Source organism: Rhinopithecus bieti, unplaced genomic scaffold (assembly GCF_001698545.2).
Source record: "Rhinopithecus bieti isolate Rb0 unplaced genomic scaffold, ASM169854v2 scaffold_2453, whole genome shotgun sequence".
NCBI lineage: Eukaryota > Metazoa > Chordata > Mammalia > Primates > Cercopithecidae > Rhinopithecus > Rhinopithecus bieti.
In genome coordinates, this window is record NW_016804447.1 from 5,250,642 (window position 1) to 5,269,587 (window position 18,946).

General features: G+C 42.1%; 1 protein-coding gene across 6 annotated transcripts in view; it reads left to right on the forward strand.

Annotated features, from left to right (window-relative positions):
- The window catches only part of CRADD (CARD and death domain containing adaptor protein), a 254,797-nt gene that overhangs the window by 127,840 nt on the left and 108,011 nt on the right, over positions 1 to 18,946 (forward strand). The window contains exon 3 of one of the 6 annotated variants that reach the window (XM_017868389.1): positions 2,272 to 2,321. The exons of the other annotated variants lie outside the window; for them this stretch is intronic. Coding sequence (XP_017723878.1) covers positions 2,272 to 2,321 — 50 coding nt within the window. The remainder of the gene's footprint in view (positions 1 to 2,271; positions 2,322 to 18,946) is intronic. 6 annotated transcript variants of the gene reach the window in all.

Here is an 18,946-nt window from a genome sequence, read left to right on the forward strand (position 1 = left end):
ACACTTCCCCTCCAGATGTGCCTCTACTTAGCACTCTGATAGTGAGCACAGGTGAGTCCGAGGAAAGCAGGCCAAGAAGTGCTGATGAGTTTCTCTCTGAGGCCCAGGGATAACCAGCCGTGCCAACAACCAGCCCTCCCATGCCATTCCATGCTCTGTAGCCTGGCTCTCTTGCCACTTTAGGAGCCCTGGGCTCTCTTACACCTGTGTGGAAGAAGGAGGGACTCCCAGGAACAGAATTAGGAGTCGGGGAAGGGAGGGAAGAGGGGGAAGGGAGAAAGGACATGCATTTCTACCCAGATGCCTTTGGTTTCCTTGTATTAATATAAGGGACTTGAACTAGCTATTCTTTCTCAAATTGGGATTTGAGGGCCCAAGGAATCCAAAAATTCTATGAGAACTAGGTATTTTTATGTAAATGATTAACTAAAACAACGAATGTAACCTTATTCCGGATCATCTTCGAATGGAGTCCTGCCTCTTGATTTTACTTTCTGAGGTTATGTCTGTGACTGTGATGCATGCAAATGTCAGTCACCTACAGTGGCCACATTCAGACAATTTAAAATACATTTTACATTGTAACCCAGCACACACATACATGTGAATAGAAATGCACCAGGAGTTTCCTAAAGTATTCCTCACCCTTTCTGCATAGGGAGTACCCTGTTATCCCCCGCTTCTATTCCCAGGTAGTGGGACGCACTCTCAGGTACAGCTTTCAATAAAAAGATCATAGCATGTAACTGTGAGCAGGACCAGTCTGCCACTTTCTTTTGCAGTGGAAATGTTCCATTGAAAGACATTTTCCAGATACATCTTTACCACCCTAAGTTGTTTAACAAACTGAATCGTTGACTTGAAATCATGAGAACAAAATAAAGATATGAAATAATGACTTTTATTCTGGATTGCTGAAAAAATACCCAGGTAGTTTAAAGCTGTAAATCAGAACAGAGCAAATCGGAGTCTCATTGCTGTCAATGAGGGGTATAAGACTGATAGAGTAATAATTGCAGCTATACAATTATTTGCATCAAAACAAACTATATCAAAGTAGCCAGTGCCATGTTATTTACTTTGTAAGCAGATATAGTGCATGGATCTCATCTCTGAATATGCCAGCTTATAATTCGTTAGTGGAAAATGTGGTAAGTATACCATGATGACTTACTTTTTCATTAACTTAACATTTGGGATGCACTGTATTAGTGTTCTCCAGAGGAAGAGAATTGATAGTAGATAGATGACATAATATTAATAGATAGATTGACACAGAGAGCGTAACAGATAGGCAGATAAATATAGATATGAGATTTATTATAGGTATTGGCTCACATAATTTTGGAGGCTGAGAAGTTGTGTACAAACTGGAGAACGAGGAAAGCTGGTGGTGTAATTCAGTATGTGTGTGTCGGGGTCGGGGCTAGGGGTGTATAGGGTGGATATGGTATAAGTCCTAGTCAGGGTTGGAATGTCCAAGAAGAGTGCTGTTGCCCAAGTGCAGGAGAGGATGGATATTCTAGCTCAAGAAGAGAGAAAATTCACCCCTCCTCACTTTTTTTTTTTTTTTTTTTTTTTTTTTTTTGAGAAAACCCCGGAGTTCTTCCGCTATTTTTTCTGGGTCCCCCAAACCCCGGGCCTGGGGAGTGCCCAAAGTGCCAGAATTCTCAAGCTTTTCACTTGCAAGGCTTTTCCGGGCCCCTCCCGGGTTTCCCCGGCCATTTTCTCCCTGCCCCCTTTCAGGGGGCCCTTTTTTTCCTGAAGTTTTTTAGGCTGGGGGGAACTTTACCAGGGCGGGGGCCCGCCAAAAAACCTCGCCCCGGCTTAAGTTTTTTTTTTTTTGTAATTTTAGTAAGGAGATTTTGGGTTTTCCAACCCCCCCCGTTTGTTAGCCAGGGGATTTGGGGGTTCTCCGATTCTCCTTTGAACCTCGTGATCCTTCCCGTTCTCGGGCCTCCCAAAGTGCTGGGATTACAGGCTTGAGCCACCACGCCCGGCCTCCTTCCTCACTTTTTTGTTCTATTTGGGCCCTCTACAGACTGGATGGTACCCACCTACATTGGCAAGTGATATGGCTTGATTCTGTGTCTCTATCCAAATCTCATCTCAAATTGTAATCCCCATGTGTTAGGGAGGGACCTGGAGGGAGATGACTGGATCATGGGGACAGTTCCCCTATGTTGTTCTTGTGATAATGAGTGAGTTCTCATGAGGAGCTGATGGTTTAAAAGTATGGCACTTACTCCTGCTCTCTCTCCCTCTCTCTAGCCACTATGGAAGATGTGCCCCTTGCTTCCCCTTTGCCTTCTGCCATGATTGTAAGTTTCCTGAGCTATGCATACTGTGAGTTAATTAAACCTCTTTTCTTCATAACTTACCCAGTCTCAGGTAGTATCTTTATAGCAATGTGAGAATGGACTATTACAGTGAGGGTGATCTTTATTCAATCTGTTGATTCAAATGCTACTCTCTTATGAAAATACCCTCACAGACACATCCAAAAATAATGTTTTGCCAGCTATCTGGGCACCCCTTAAGCCCACTAAAGTTGACACATAAAATTAACCATCACATACACTATTAAAGTGGCTGAATCATTTATTCTGGATTGGGGTGATTTTATCCTTGTGGTGGTGGTTAATATGCTTTTCTGTTTGCTATATTTCCTGTAAGCTAGTCATTGAATCTAGAGGCTCGATTAGATTCAGGTTAAATATTTCAGGCAGGAATACCTTTTATTGGTGGTGCTGTAGACTTTCAACCATACCACATCAGGAGGGACATAAAGCCTGTCAGTCCCATGTGTAATGATCATAGATGGATGGGAGGTTTTGACATTTTCACCTTGATCTTTCCATTATAAAGTTCCTTATCAACCTTTCACACAATGGTTTAATGTTTATTGATAACTGCCAAGTTCCAATACTTCATGAAGTGGAAGCAAAATGGTGGTTTCCTAATTCCTACATTTTTCTGCATTTATTAGCTGGTATTGATCTCTGAAGAACTGTCCCTCCTTAACTATTTGATTGCCCTTAGATGTAGTTCTTAGGCCCTATTTTATTTTATTTTTATTTATTTTTTTGAGACTCAGTCTCACTCTGTTGCCCAGACTGGAGTACAGTGGTATGATCTCGCCTCACTGCAACCTCCATCTCCTGGGTTCAAGTGATTCTCCTGCCTCAGGCTCCTGAGTAGCAGGGATTACAAGCACCTGCCACCATGCCTGGCTAATTTTTGTATTTTTAGTAGAAATGGAGTTTCACTATGTTGGCCAGGCTGGTCTTGAACTCCCGACCTCAGGTGATCTGCCTGCCTCAGCCTCCCAAAGTGCTGGGATTACAGAAATGAGCCACAGTGCCTGGCCTTTAAAAATTTTTTATTTAAATAATTTTGGGGATACAGGTGGTTTTTGGTTACATGGATAAGTTCTTTAGTGGTGATTTCTGAGATTTTAGTGCACCCGTCACTTGAGCAGGGTACACTGTATCCAATATGTTGTCTTTTATACCTCACCCTCTCCCATCCTGCACAACAAGTCCCCAAAGTCCGTTACATCATTCTTATGCATCCTCATAGCTTAGCTCCCGCTTATAAGTGAGAACATAGAATATTTGGTTTTCCATTCCTGAGTTACTTCACTTAGAATAATGGCCTCCAGCTCCATCCAGGTTGCTGCAAAAGACATTATTTCATTCATTTTCATGGCTGAGTGGTATTCCATGGCATATATACACCACGTTTTCTTTATTTACTCATTGGTTGGTGGGCATTTAGGCTGGTTCCATATCTTTGCAGTTGTGAATTGTGCTGCTATAGACATGCGTGTGCATGTGTCTTTTTCATATGACTTATTTTCCTTTGGGTAGAAAGCCAGTAGTGGGATTACTGGATTGAATGGTACTTCTACTTTTAGTTCTTTAAGGAATGTCTATATGGTTTTCCATAGTGGTTATACTAATTTACATTCCCACCAGCAGGGTAAAAGTGTTTCCTTTTCACCACGTCCATTCCCACATCTATTGTTTTTTGACTTTATAATTATGTATTAGGCTCTATTTTAAATCAGTGCTCTCTGAGCTTGATCTCATGTCAGCCATCATCATATCAGTGTGAAAACAGACTAGAACCAGGTATCTGGAGTAATGGAGATAGCATGTGTGCAAGTAGGCAGGAACTCCCCTTAATGTCAGCTTGAGAGCAAGGAAGGGAGAGGAGAGCTATGCCTCTGAAACAATACCATTTTGACCCCAATGCCAGTTTTATTTCAGAGGTAAAATGCATGCTTCAGAGCTGTCAATAGTAATTGTTTGAGATTGGTGACCTCTGGAAGTTGACAGAACACTAACTTCTGGGAGGAGACTAGAGTAGATCAGGATGATTTCTTGGTATACTCTCAGCTGTTTCCCACCATGTGTTTCCTCTTCTTTCTGATATACAGCCAGACTACATTTCCCAGTCTGCCTTGCAATTAAGGGAAACTGAGGTCTAGTCAATGGAATATAAGTAGAGAAATGTGTACCACTTCCAGGCCTGGCCCATGAAAACCTCCCATATGCTCTTTCTCCTTCATCCTCCTTTTCCCTCCAGGCTGGCTGGAGGGGAGGCAGCTCCTGGGAGAGATTTGGAAGTTGACAGAGCCTCTATTAAGCTGGGTTCCTGAACGATGGCAAGAAAAAGGCCCACTCCTCTATCCTATTCACCTGCCAAGTATTGTTTGTGAGCAAGAAAAAAAAAAATCCACTGTCGTTGAGGCCATCTTAAATACAGTTTCTCTTTTAAAGCCATTCCACGTCCACCATTTGGCATTAAGCGTCTTTAAAAAAAAAAAAAAAAACTGTCAGTGCCCTGCCTTGCCAGTAAACTGTTAGCGAGTCTTAACTCGGGAGATCTGTCTCTCCTGGCGTTCTGAGAAGCAGAAGTCTCAAGTTACTTCCAGCTGAAATGGAAAAGAAACCAAAACAGAAACTCATCTGTGGTAGGCAGACTAATGTCCCTCCCACCAAGATGTTCATGCCTGAGTCCTTAGAACCTGCAAATATGTTACCTTCCATGGCAAAGGGGACTTTGCAGGTGTGATTAAGGGTACTGATCTTGAGATTGGGAGATTATTCTGGATTATCTAGATGGGCCCAACCTAATCACAAGAAAAAAATTGGAAAAGAGTGGATCAGACAGATGCAACGTGAGGATTTGACCCACTGTTGCTGTCTTTGAAGATGGCAGCAAGGCCTTGGAGCCAAGGAATACAGTCTCTAGAAGCTGGAATAAACAAGGCAATGCAATCCCATTAGAGCCTCCAAAAGGGAGCACAGCCATACAGATACCTTGATTTTTAACTCATTGAGACCCAGGTCAGGCTTCTGACCCTCAGAGCTGTTAAAATAGTAAATTTGTACTGTTTGAAGTCATTAACATTTGTGGCCATTTGTCATGGCAGCAGTAGAAAACTAATATACCATCCCATACAAAACATTTAAATGAAAAAAAAAATACATGTAGCTGTAGAGTAGGCACATTTGTAGGTTCTTAATGCCTATCCTCCTTATCTGGAAACTTGGGTGTTTAATGCATTTTGGCAAGAGTGATGCCAATGAGGATGTTCCTTGGTAGCTTAAATATATCCAGGCTATTGCAGTGATGCCTGACATTGAAGGGAAAATGTACAGATTTAGTCAGTCACATGTATGATTTCAAATATCTGCATTTTGGAATTGCGTAATTACATATATCCAGCTACATCTGAAGGGAAATTTTCAGTTTTCATCCAGATGCTCTGGTAAGTGCTGACATACCCAGACTATGAGAGATTTGGATGGAACTAAAGAAGTCCCCAAGTCTCAGGAGAACAATGAAATGTAGCCCAGGGTATGTGCTGGAGTCATGGTATACTCATCAGAATGAGCTGCTGAACACTGTGGTCAGGCCCTTGACTAGTGACACCATTAGGATTTTGTTTCCTTCTAAATCACCACCCCTCCTCTACTGCTGAAATGTTGCTGTTTCATCTCTCCATTAGAGTCCTTCCAATTTACACCAAGCAAAACAGTTGGAAAATAAAACCTCATGGCCAGGCAGTGGGTAGGGGTGAGAGGGAGGAGGAAAGGATGTAAACACTTAATTCAGAATCCAACATTGAATGAAAGACTCCTCGATTCAGACCTCATCCCAGTTTGCCCATGGACTCAGTGTCTGACCTTGCATTACCCTCCCTGATCCTTAACTTCGCAGAACTCTGACAGATGATTAATAATACCTGCTATACAAAGGTGGTGAGAAGTTATAAATGGTAGTTAAGGATGATGAGTAAGCCGAGTATAATAGCTACTGCTTTCAAGATTTCTCAGAATCCATTAGAGTTTCTTTTGTTTTAATGACTGTGATGAGTTCAGTAAGTCATTTCAGAGTTAGGCATCACTTATCTTTGTGTACTGAATATTCTTAAAGCCACAGTTATTTCCTTGCTGTGGTTATAAAGCAATTCTGAAGACCAAATCATGTTGCCTTTCTACATACCCATTGAAGTTTCTCTCTCTTACTCTACGTGGAAATCCTGTAATACAAATTTCAGCCTTACACTGAGAAAATATATATTTCTGAGTCTTTTTTTCTTGATATATATGTGATACAACTCTAAAGTAAGAATAAATGGAAAATCATTAGAAGTATAGAAATTACTTTGAAAGGGTATATACAGTCTAATTCATTTTATTTTAGAAATTTGAATGAATTATTTTAATAAATTTATATAAAAGATTTGACATTACTGTATACTCAATTTTCTTTTCTTTAGTTTTTTGAGCCAGTCCTCAGAGCCTGTTAGCTCAACTGCCCTTTTCCCCTACCCAGTACATCGAGCTGTTCAGTGAAAAAGAACACAGTATTTTGTGTATATAAATAAATAAATAAAAATAAAAATAAACAGCTAGCTAGGAAACCCTCCTTCTCCTTCCCCAACAAGTTGCCTGGAGAAATATGTATTAGCAAGACTGCTGGAAATTCACATTTGTTACGTGAAATTAGGACATTAAAACCGTATCCCACTGCTTAGTGCCCAGACCTTGTACCCCACACAGCAGCCTGCTTGTCGCCCATGGAACAATGTGTAGCAAATGCCTTGGTGATGACATGTCTGTCAGAGGGAAAGAAGGAGGGCATGGATTATCATAATGCAGCATAGAGCTCATTTCCTTCTGAAATTACCCAGAGATGCTTGGCTGGGCAAAGTACAGCAAGTCCCTGAAGGGGGCTGTAATTTCTCAGGCCTGTTGAAGGAAAGAAGAACAATATGTGTGTGAGTTGCTATGTCTTTAGACGTTGGCAGTGGCAGCAGGCTGGTAATGAGCAGATTAGGTATTTAATATGTTTCTTTGCCGCGGGAAATTTAACAGGTACACCTGCTTTCTTTCAGTGGCTAAAAATGTCAGTTGCCATCAGCCAGGTGTAGTTGGCCTTTTTAAAAAACAAGAGAAGTGGCCGGGTGCAATGGGTCACACCTGTAATCCCAGCACTTTGGGAGGCTGAGGTGGGTGGATCACAAGGTCAGGAGTTCAAGACCAGCCTGTCCAATATAGTGAAACCTGTCTCTACTGAAAATACAAAAAATTAGCTGGGCGTGGTGGTGCATGCCTGTACTTCCAGCTGCTCAGGAGGCTGAGGCAGGAGAATCACTTGAACCCAAGAGGCAGAGGTTACGGTGAGCCAAGATTGTGCCACTGTACTCTGGCCTGGGCAACAGAGTGAGAGTCTGTCTCAAAAAAAAAAAAAAAAAAAAAAAAGGGGGTCTGAGCACGTGGTCAGTCTTTGTTCTTCTGGTGGCTTGAACACTAACAAAGTGTTCTCTACCCACTTAAGCTTCTCATCTGCACATCAGTGGTCTTCAAGCTGTTTTTGCTGTATACCATTGAGAGAATGTTTTAAAACTATGTACCATCTCACTTTTAAATTTGACATCTAAACCTTTCCTTCATTTTAAAAATGAGTAGAAGACATTACGTATTTCATAAGGTAAAGATTGATTGTGTGTGGAATAAATATTTTGTGACATGATTTGATAAACTAGGTTTTAATGACCTTATTGAATGACATGTTAAATCAGAAGGAAATCAATAAAAAGCTTATATGTAGACTTTATCCAGCACATCTTAAAAGATCTGATGATTTCAGAAAACACTGCGGTTATTTAAAGATAATCCACATCATCCACATCACTTATGTGTACTACTTTGTTCTAAACTCAGAACTACCCAGGACTGGCCAATCCTACTCTTACAGACTTGTTTGCAGGACAGGGAGAGAAAGAAGGCGCCAAGGCTTCCCCCAACCAGTATTTGGAATCATTTAGGGCAGCACACCATATTACAATTTGAGATATGAGTGGTGTGACTTTCTTTTGTAGAGTGGGAGAAAGAATATTGTTGATGCCCAAAGGCTCTCAGGCAGTTTCAGAAATTAGTACATATGGAAATTGAGGATGTAGAAACCCATTTTTATGAAACTACCCCTGCTCTAGTACCTTTGGGAAGTCCGTTTGAAGACTGCTGGAATAGATCATGGACTCAATAAATACCTTTTCATAGGAGCACAGAGGGATGGACAAGGCAGACTGAACGAGAGAATATGAAGGCTACCCATGTCAGGTATGTGGAGGGTACACCGAGGCTCATTCTGGGTGCAGGCAGTTACCTCCAACAGAAGAGGTGGAGGAGCTTCCCCCAAAGTAGCAAGCTCAGATTACTCATACCTCAGCCGCCTTAATTCCTTCAAGCTGCTGGATCAAGAACCAGGCAGCCAGCCCTCCAGCTGATGACCAAAGACATTTATTATCTACCGTGTGCCAGGCACTGTCCTAGGTACCAGAGACACCCTGGTAATCAAGACAAAGTTCCACATTTGTGAAGTTGGGGGTCAAGGAGGTGGAGAGACAGAGAAAATAAGCAAATCTCTGAGACTCTATGAGAGGTAGAGATAAATGCTATGATGCAGATCACCTGAGTGACATGACCGGCATGGCCCCTCCAGCTTGGCTGGTCAGAAGTGGCTTCTCAGAGGAAGTAGCAGCTAAGCTGAGACCTAAAGCCATCCGCATAAAAACCAGCGAGTACGTCCATCAGTCGGCAAGTATTTATTGGGTGCCTGCTATGTGGTAAGCACTGTTTAGGTACTTGGATTACATTGGAAAACAGGTCAGGGGAGCTTACATTCTAACTGGGCGAGAAGGGGGGCTGACAGATAATAAGCATTGTAAGTAAATAAATTACCTGGTATGTTAGAAGATGGTAAGTGTTACACACACACACACACACACACACACACACAAAAGGTATAGAGCAGGCTAAGGAAGAGAGGTAGCCTGGGGGTAGTGTGTGATTTTCATTAGGGTGGGTAGGGAGTGCCCCATTCAGTGGGTGTCCTGGGAGTGAAGACTTGAATGAGGTGGAGGAGTGAGCTGTATAGAAGGAGGTGTGTGAGGGGAAAGCTCAGGCTTTTGTTGTAGCTCTCCCTCACACAACCTGTTCTCATGCTGCTAATAAAGACATACCTGAGACCGGCTAATTTATAAAGGAGAGGTTTAAATGACTCATAGTTCCACATGGCTGGCGAGGCCTCACAACCATGGCAGAAGGCGAATGAGGAACAAAGTCATGTTTTAAATGCTGGCAGGCAAGGAGAGCCTATGCAGGAGAACTCCCATTTATAAAACCATCAGATCTCGCGAGACTTACTCACTACCATGAGAACAGTATGGGGGAAACTGCCCCCATGATGCAGTGATCTCCACCTGGCCCCACCCTTGACACGTGGGGATTATTACAACTCAAGGTGAGATTTGGGTAGAGACATAGCAACACTATATCAGTTCTCATTTTATTATCCCATGAGAAGAACATCCAGCTCCCCTTTACTGTAGCACTGTGCCCACCTGGTTTCTCAAGGAAGCCAATGAGACTAGCAGACATTGTCAGGTCACAGTATTTTGGAGTGCTCTGCAATGTATCTTGTCAGTCCAGCTCTTTGTGGCTTCAGTTGATACATTTCAGTCCCCAGTCACCTCTGAGTGAGCCAGTGCTATTGAGTGGCTGCGTGCACTGAGTACTGCATTGCTTGCCCAAGTCACCTCTGAAGATCCCCTGCCTTCCTCAGACTGACCATGTTCCTAGGAGGTCGGAGAAAGTAGACCATAGTGGCTCATCTCAAGCATAGAATCTTTGTGAAGCCTTCTTTTTATTATAAACATTTTTGTGAAATTTGACTTCTTTTTTTCTTTTTTTTGAGAGAGTTTCACTCTTGTTGCTCAGGCTGGAGTGCAATGGTGCCATCTTGGCTCACTTCAGCCTCCTTCTCCCAGGTTCAAGTGATACCCCTGTCTCAGCCTTCTGAGTAGCTGGGATTACGGACACGCACCACCACGCCCAGCTAATTTTGTATTTTTAGTGGAGACGGGGTTTCACCATGTTGACCAGGCTGGTCTCAAACTCCTGACCTCAGGTGATCCACCTGCCTTGCTCTCCCAAATTGCTGGAATTACAGGTGTGAGCCACTGTGCCCAGCCCGAATTTTGATTTCTATTCATAATATATTCATATGTGTTTTAATATAAAATGTTTATCATTTAAATGGACTCTCCAGGAAAATACACCAGGTTTATTCTTTTGCTGTGCATATACTTGTACTCCGAGAGTAGTTCTGCCTCATTTTGAGGAACATGGGTGTTCTGGAAGAAATCCTGGATTGGGGGTAGAGATATGGGGTTCTGGCCCCATCTTTGGCATAAATTAGCTGTGTGACCTTGGGCAAACCATTTAAATCCATTGGTCTCCATTTTCTTTCATGTGAATTGGATGGCAGTGACTGATCACATTAGATCACAAAATCCCTTCCTTCTGTCATGCGATAATGACATAGAGTCTTGAATGCCAAGCCCATGCCTCCCTAGTGCCTGAGTGGTTGTGCTTCCTAGATGCCAAGGTCCAGTGTGCCAGTATGGCCTTGCCCTCTTTACTGCCTCATAGTCACAGTAAGGACTTTTCTTTATAATTGATTGAACACAGAATGAATGGGCATCTTGGCATAGCTGGTTTACACATTATTCTTGTTTCCCTTTTCTACATATATGAAAATGTGAACTAAATCCATAGCTCTCCCTTGGTGGATAAAGACATAGGCATAATAGTTCCACGAATTTAGCATAATTGTTCCACGAATTTAGCCTCTTTTCGTATTCAACAGTCTCATCCCTTCCCCTCAACTTGTGTTCTCCTTGATAGAAATCTAACCACTTCTACAAGTGGCAGCTGAAGAATTAGTCTTATATAACCTTTTCACTCAACAACTGAAAAGTTGTACAAACCTTTTAAAGAATTTACCATCAGCAAGGGCTGTGCTTCTAGGCTTGTCAAAATTGCTGTGTTAAGTACACTCTCTAAATTAACCAGACCATATTAACCCTGAAAACAAGCCTTACTCCTCTTCTTAAGCTATGTCTCAAGGCTGTACCAAATTGTACTTTCTCTTGAAGTAGGACATTCTGTGCCCTGTTTGAAAGCTGGTGTGACTAATGTAGCTGGAATTGCTGACGAGAGAAGAGAGGAAGAAAAAGAACCGATGTGACTTAAGAATAGGGAATATTGGCTGGATGCGGTGGCTCATGCCTGTAATCCCAACACTTTGGGAGGCCGAGGCGGGCGGATCACCTGAGGTCGGGAGTTCGAGACCAGCCTGACCAACATGGAGAAACCCGGTCTCTACTAAAAATACAAAAAAATTAGCCAGGCATGGTGGTGCATGCCTGTAATCTCGGCTACTCAGGAGGCTGAGGCAGGAGAATCCCTTGAAAACGGGAGCAGAGGTTGCGGTGAGCCAAGATTGCGCCATTGTACTCCAGCCTGGGCAACAAGAGTGAAACTCAGTCTAAAAAAAAAAAAGAATAGGGAATTTCACTAGGCCCTTTGCAGAATACAGTATGGCTGATGTGTGTATTATGACAGTAAATTTTACTCCCAGCCTCCAGATTGTGAAATGGGCTCCATGTCTTGCCTCAAAGCCCTACTAAGTCATTGCTAGAGCTAAGCCTCAAACCCAGCCCCAACAGTAGGCTCAAGCTGGCCTTCCCTCCCAGCACTATCACTGCCTGTCTTTCAACGTATGCTGTATATTGTGACAATCAGTTAACTGAGGTACAAGTGTATTTGGATTTATGCCAGACTGAGAATGAGAAATATTCAGATCACACCTGGAAAATGCAATGCAAAACTCCCTTGTCTTGAGCTAAAAATCTAGAAGCATTTTCAAGCGACTAAGTCTCTTAGTTTATAGGTATGAGCCTGTGATAAGTTATCTTTAGTTGTTTCTGGCTTAAGGCGATGTCAGTGACTTTTTCCCTTAGCCCCCCTCCTGGAACAGCCCGCTGCTGGTGGTCTAGCTTTTTAAAGAAGCCCTGAATTCTGAAACCTCATGCTGGGGCTTTGGGTTAGTGTTCGCATTACTGAGGGTGGTTTCATGGCATGATAATGCAAAGTTTAATAAGAGCAGGCTGTCTTTGCCTACAGCTAGAGCTGCACTGAGACATGACTACTTCTAGTGCTTGCTCTGTGCCATATTTACAGTGCCTTACAGCTGGAACTGGGGCAGAGAAGGAAAGGAAGAGTGACTCTCTGGTTCAGGGGAAGAAGTAAAGTTTCAAGGCTGTGTGATAGGACATTTTCCTGATGCTTGGCTTTAGACTCAGGATGGGGACTTTAATACATTGAGCAGAGGCTGGCCACCTATACTGGTGCCACTGAAGGACTCTGGCCTGGCTCAGTGCTGGGTTTGCTTGGTGATGCAGTGTAGTGTAGCAGGACGATCACTAGCTTTAAAGCCAGATCCACCCAAATTTGAATCCCAGCATTAGTCCTCACTCTGCTTTGAGACTTTGGGCAAGTTATTTAATCTCTTGAAATCTCAGTTTGTTCATCCGAGTAACAGGTGGTAAAATACATACATTGAAATGCTGCTAAAAGATGAAGCAATGAGAAGGCAAAATGGTGCAGCCACTTTGGGAGACAGTTTGGCAGTTTCTTATACAACTAAACATACTCTTACCATATGATCCAGCAATCCATCTCCTTGGTATTTACCCAAAGGAATTGAAAACTTATGTCCACATAAAAACCTGCGCACACGAATGTTTGTAGCAGTTTTATTCATACTTGCCAAAACTGGGAAGCAACCAAGATGCCCTTCAGTAACTAAGTGGATAAATTGTGGTACGTCCATCTGTATCTTTTATTCAGTGATAAAAGAAATGAGCTATCAAGCCATGAAAAGACATGGAGGAACATTAAATACATATTGATAAGTGAAAGAAGCCAGTCCAAAAGGCAGTATACTGTATGACATCCGGAAAAGGCAAAACTATATGACATCTATGTATCAGTGAAATAAGCCAGTCCAAAAGGCGGTATACTGTGTGACATCTGGAAAAGGCAAAACTATAGCAAGAGTAAAAAGCATCAGTGATTGCCAAGCATTCAGGGAAGGGAGTAAGGGATGAGTTGATGAAGCATAGGGGACTTTTAGGGCAGTGAAACTGTTCTATAGTGTCTAGAATACTATATTACTGTATCAGTCATAGAATGATACTAGAGAACATACTGTAATGATGGACATATGACATTGTGTATTTGACAAAACCCTTCTTTGTGTTGTACACAGAGAAGGGAACCCTAATGTCAACTATGGACTTTAGTTAATAAGTCTTCTAAAAAGCTTAAACAAGGCAATGCATATAAACTAACCAACTAACTGGCATAAATAAATAGTAGACTTCAAAAAAAATTCATAATCCTAGCACTTTGGGAGGCCGAGGTGGGTGGATCACCTGAGGTCAGGAGTTAAGACCAGCCTGGCCAACTTGGCAAAACCTCATTTCTACTAAAAAAAAAAACCAAAAAAAAAAAAAAAAAAGTGTATTCTAAGTTCCAGGAATGTCATTTAGACATAGTTTCTGTTGAGGCTAGATGCATCAATTTTCATTTAAGGTGGTATTATTATTTAAAAATCCAGCTGGTTACTAAATGAGAATTAGCTACCCTTTATAATCAGGGATTGTTTCAAAGAAATGTAGTATTTTCTCCCCTGTGGCCTATCTTGTGCAAAGTTAGTAACAGTTTGTTGCCAAATGCAAGGAAAGCAAACTCTGGCTCAGGCATGAGTTTTATTTTTCTCACCATGATTTACAATTGGTGTAAAATTTAGGTCTGGACTTGGTTAGTTATAATGCGATCCCAATATACTGCATCTTGAGTTGATTTTGTCATATCCTGTATTGTTATATAAAATGTTAACTTTAATTGATAATTGCCCCAATAGAATATCCCTATTTGTCCTGCATGAAGTTTCTCATCTTTCGTATCAATTTTTTGTGTGGTTCAAATTAGTGTGGGAAGAAAAGGCAGAAAATATAAATTTAAGTGACGTGTTATATCATAAAAGAATTGTATCACAAAGCATTAGGACAATGCACAGAAAACTTTGCCAATAGCTGATAGAGCAGAAGCGCTTGTATAATTAAATAAGAACTAACACCTATTTTGTAACTGGAAATTGCATTGTCAGAGTCCCTTTCCTTTTATCACTAGATGCCAAGAATCTAGCCATGTAAAAACTCCCAAAACATCCAAATTCAAAAAAACTGGAATCAAACATGGTAATGCAGTTGTCAAGAGCATACAATAGTCTTTGGGCTTTTACAAAGCACTGAAAACTAAATGTTGCTTTTGTGTCCTTATCTTCCACAACTTCTTTCTTGGCAGCTTTTCTTGGTTCACTTCAGACACACAGAATTTCAAGTAATCAGGGAAAGTTGGGACAGAAACTTCCTCTTTCTTTCCATGACCTTTTCTTCTTCCTTTACGGATCTTTTCTCCTATGCTTTCTCTCACATTATGTGTGTCAGTTGGAGAAATCTTTTTTTTTTTTTGAGACGGAGTCTCGCTCTGTTGCCCAGGCTGGAGTGCAGTGGCCAGATCTCAGCTCACTGCAAGCTCCGCCTCCCGAGTTTACGCCATTCTCCTGCCTCAGCCTCCCGAGCAGCTGGGACTACAGGCACCCGCCACCTCGCCCGGCTAGTTTTTTGTATTTTTTTTTAGTAGAGACGGGGTTTCACCGTGTTAGCCAGGATGGTCTCGATCTCCTGACCTCGTGATCCGCCCGTCTCGGCCTCCCACAGTGCTGGGATTACAGGCGTGAGCCCCCGCGCCCGGCCAGTTGGGGAAATCTTGATGCTCAGTTTCATTTGTTTCTTCTGTCCCACCTGTAACTATTTTAGGTTGAGTTCCCTGGCTCGTGTATCAGTGGATATGACAAATTATCTCAAAGCCCAGAGGGCCTCGATGGTCCAAGTCCCAGGAACAAGGGACACCTGCTGGCATGACACGGGCTTGACCTGGGTTCTGTGGACATTAAGGCACCACTGTCCTGAGTGGGGGTGTGGAACTGAGCTAGGGGAGGGGGCAGGATGAGCTTAGAGCTGCCGAGGAAACAGAAAGAGTCTATAGGCTTTTAAAAACAAGAAAGAAAGAAGAAAAAAAGATGTTTCTGGGGACTCTGAGAACAGTTAAGAGTCCAGGGCCAGCCAGAATCACCCTTTCCCCCAGCTACCGAGAGAGCCACAGAACAGAAATTGACTTGGAGCCAAAGGATATTGCTCCTAGATCAAAAGCCCAAATTAAGGGGTATAGGCAGTTAAGGGCAAGGGAGGGCAGTAGAGATGGTTGTCAGAGTCCAGTGGCCATGAGAGGTTTCTCAGCTGCCTGCTGATTCTCTGCTGGGGCAATGCCAGCCATAAAGTACAAGCCATGCTTTGGTGTGGGCTGTAGACATATTGTTGTCCCATAACTACTGTCATTCAAACAGGATCTAGTTTCTTGGCATGAGCAAATTGTTCCCGCTGAATACACACACTGTGTCTGCTATGGGGCAAGGCAAAGCGAATCCTCCAAGGAACTGGATGGATTTTTCATTCCGAGATAAGCAATTTTTTTTGTGGGGGCGCGGGAGATGGAGGGGAGCCAGCTTCACTCTCTGTTCATGCGAGTTTTGAATGAAAAGAGTAAAGTTCATGTTCCCCCCAGAGTATACAAGGTTCAATTGGGATTACCCAGTGGGAATCCAGCCCAATTGTAATTTAACTTGTTCGAGGGATCTAAATATTTAATCTGCCTCCATCGCGAATCCTAGAATCCTATGTAAGCAGCAAAGGCCGAGGCTCTGAGAGTAAACACTGTAGTCAGAGTCAGAAGTGTTGCAACTGGCACAACTGCTGCCGTGACGTCCTCCAAACTTTGGAGAGTGCCAGAGGAAGCAAGCCTGAGAGCATGGAACTGGCAGTCATGAAGCCTGTGTTCTCCAGCTTCGCCTGCCACCAACTCTCTGAGCCTCCAGGCCTCCTTTGTTAAGTAAGGACACAAGCAAAGCATCTCAGAAGACAAGTCATTTTCATAACTGGAAATGTAACAGAGCCAACAGGGATGTGTGAAACCAGCCACATAAATTGTGAAACCTACGTGATCATGTGTATGTACAATGTTTTCTTAAAAAAAAATTACCGTTCCTAGATCTAATATCTGTGCCCCACATTTTGCTCAAATTATGCAAGTGTTTGAAAGAGAGTCTCTACAGAGGTTGGAATCACCCCCTCGGGTGCTGGTAGCAATCTGTGAGGGTAGCTCTTTAGATGTCACAATGATTGGGGGTGGGGTGCTGGTGACATTTGATGGGCGGGCGCAGAACTGCTAAACAATGCTCTGGGCAATCCCACAAAGCAAGCACCTGGCCATATCCGGCCTGACTTTCATGTTCCGCCAGACATTCAAGGAATCCAACTATGTTTTCTATATAAACATATAGTATTTTTCACGTCTGAAAATATGCATTGAATTTTCCAGGAGTGTGTATAAGTAGAGGTAAGATTGCACTTTATTTTGCTCAGAACTTTACCAAGAGTTATTAATAATCTCCAGAAAATCAAATTATAGCAAACACTAATGATGTTTGAGTCACTAAGCAACACACCTATATCTGTCTGCATTGTGATATCACATTCGTGGTTATTCTACAGGTCCAAGAATCTGAGCCTCCCTTGTTCTTTAGAGTAATCAAGCAGAGTATCCACATACTGAAATACACAACATTTTATGTAAGCTATTTTCATTTCTTCTTTGTATTACAGTTTTCACGTTATATTAATTTAAAAACATGGGCAGATTATATGATCTATGGATTTTATACCGAATTACTAGTGAGTACTATAAAATGTTTGTTATAAAAAGTGTGTTTTATCTGATTGGGTTGAAAACCATGGGGCCAGGTAATCCTAAAGTCTCTTAGCTTTTAAATTTTGTGAGCCTGTGAGATTATTTAGCCAAATGTCTTCATTTTTACTGTTGAGTAAACTGAAGCCTGTTAAATCTTTCATGCATTGTATTACATTCAGAGGTTGCTGTGATCATTGGGAGGGGGGAATGAAACCACCCACCAAAAGAATATGATTTTAGTTTATTCTCTCCTTTCTTTTCCAGGGTTACAAAGGACCAGGAATAGCTAGTTAGCTTGCCCTGGTGTCACTGCTCACTCCTGTGAAGAGTAAGGATAAACCATGAGGACAATAGGGGTAATGGTGAAACAGAAAGAACACAGAAAGCTGATTCTAGAGTAGGGCTGTCTAATAGAAATATCATACAAGCCACAAGTTGGAGCCACATATGTGTTTTACATTTGGAAGTAGCTACATTTTAAAAAGTAAAAAGAATATGTAACATTAATTTGAATGATATATTTTATTTAACCCAGTATATTCAAAGTATTATTATTTCAACATGAAAGGAATAGATTATTATTTTTTAAAGGCTTGAATTTTATTTATTTATTTACTTATTTACTATTTTTTGAGATGGAGTCTTGCTCTGTCACCCAGGCTGGAGTGCAGTGGTGTGATCTCAGCTCACTGCAACCTGTGCCTCCTGGGTTCAAGGGATTCTCCTGCCTCAGCCTCCCAAGTAGCTGGGATTACAGGTGTGTGCTCTAATGCCTGGCTAATTTTTTTTTTTTTTTTTTGTATTTTTGGCAGAGACAGGGTTTCACCATGTTGGTCAAGCTGGTCTCGAACTCCTGACCTCAAGTGATCTGCCTGCCTCAGCCTCCCAAAGTGCTGGGATTACAAGCATGAGCCACCATACCCTGCCAGAAAACAGTTAATGAGATATTTTATGCTTCTTTTATACTAAGTCTTCAAAATCTGGTGAGCACTTCACATTTAGAGCACACTTCAATTAGGACACAGGCCATTTCAAGTGCTCAGTAGCCACACATGTCTAGTGGCTGCCATATTGGGTAGTGTGGCTCTAGTGCGATGGCTTTCAGCAGTTCCTCTGCTTCTACCCAGTTCACCTGTCTAGGTAGGAGACTTACCATCCCTGTAGAATGACAATGGATGGGGAATGGGGGTGTAGCAGGTGGAGTTTACCATCACCTACTCCCTGCCCTGATCTGTGCACTAGAGTCAGAGGCTTTAAACAAGACGGTTTCTGCTAAGACTTACTTGCAAGGCTTTGTGACGTAGCAAGGTTCAAACCTTGGCAGAGAGGACTAGTGATTTGAAATGAGAGGTCTGGATTTGGAGAAGTGGTTGCTTGCTAGGAATTAGAGGGCTTAGTCCTATAGAACTTTACTGAATAATAATAATAATAATATATAATAAATATAATAATATAGTATAATAACAATATACTATTTTTAAAGTAATTCATTTTTTTCTCATTGTATCTTAATCTCATTTGGCTCATTCATGGTACACAAATATAAAAAGTATTAGACCAGGTGATTGTTCAAGTCTCTCTTTGTCGCTGTCACTGTCTCCTAATTTGAAAGGAGGTCCATCAGAGACTCAGATCTGGTCCTTCAA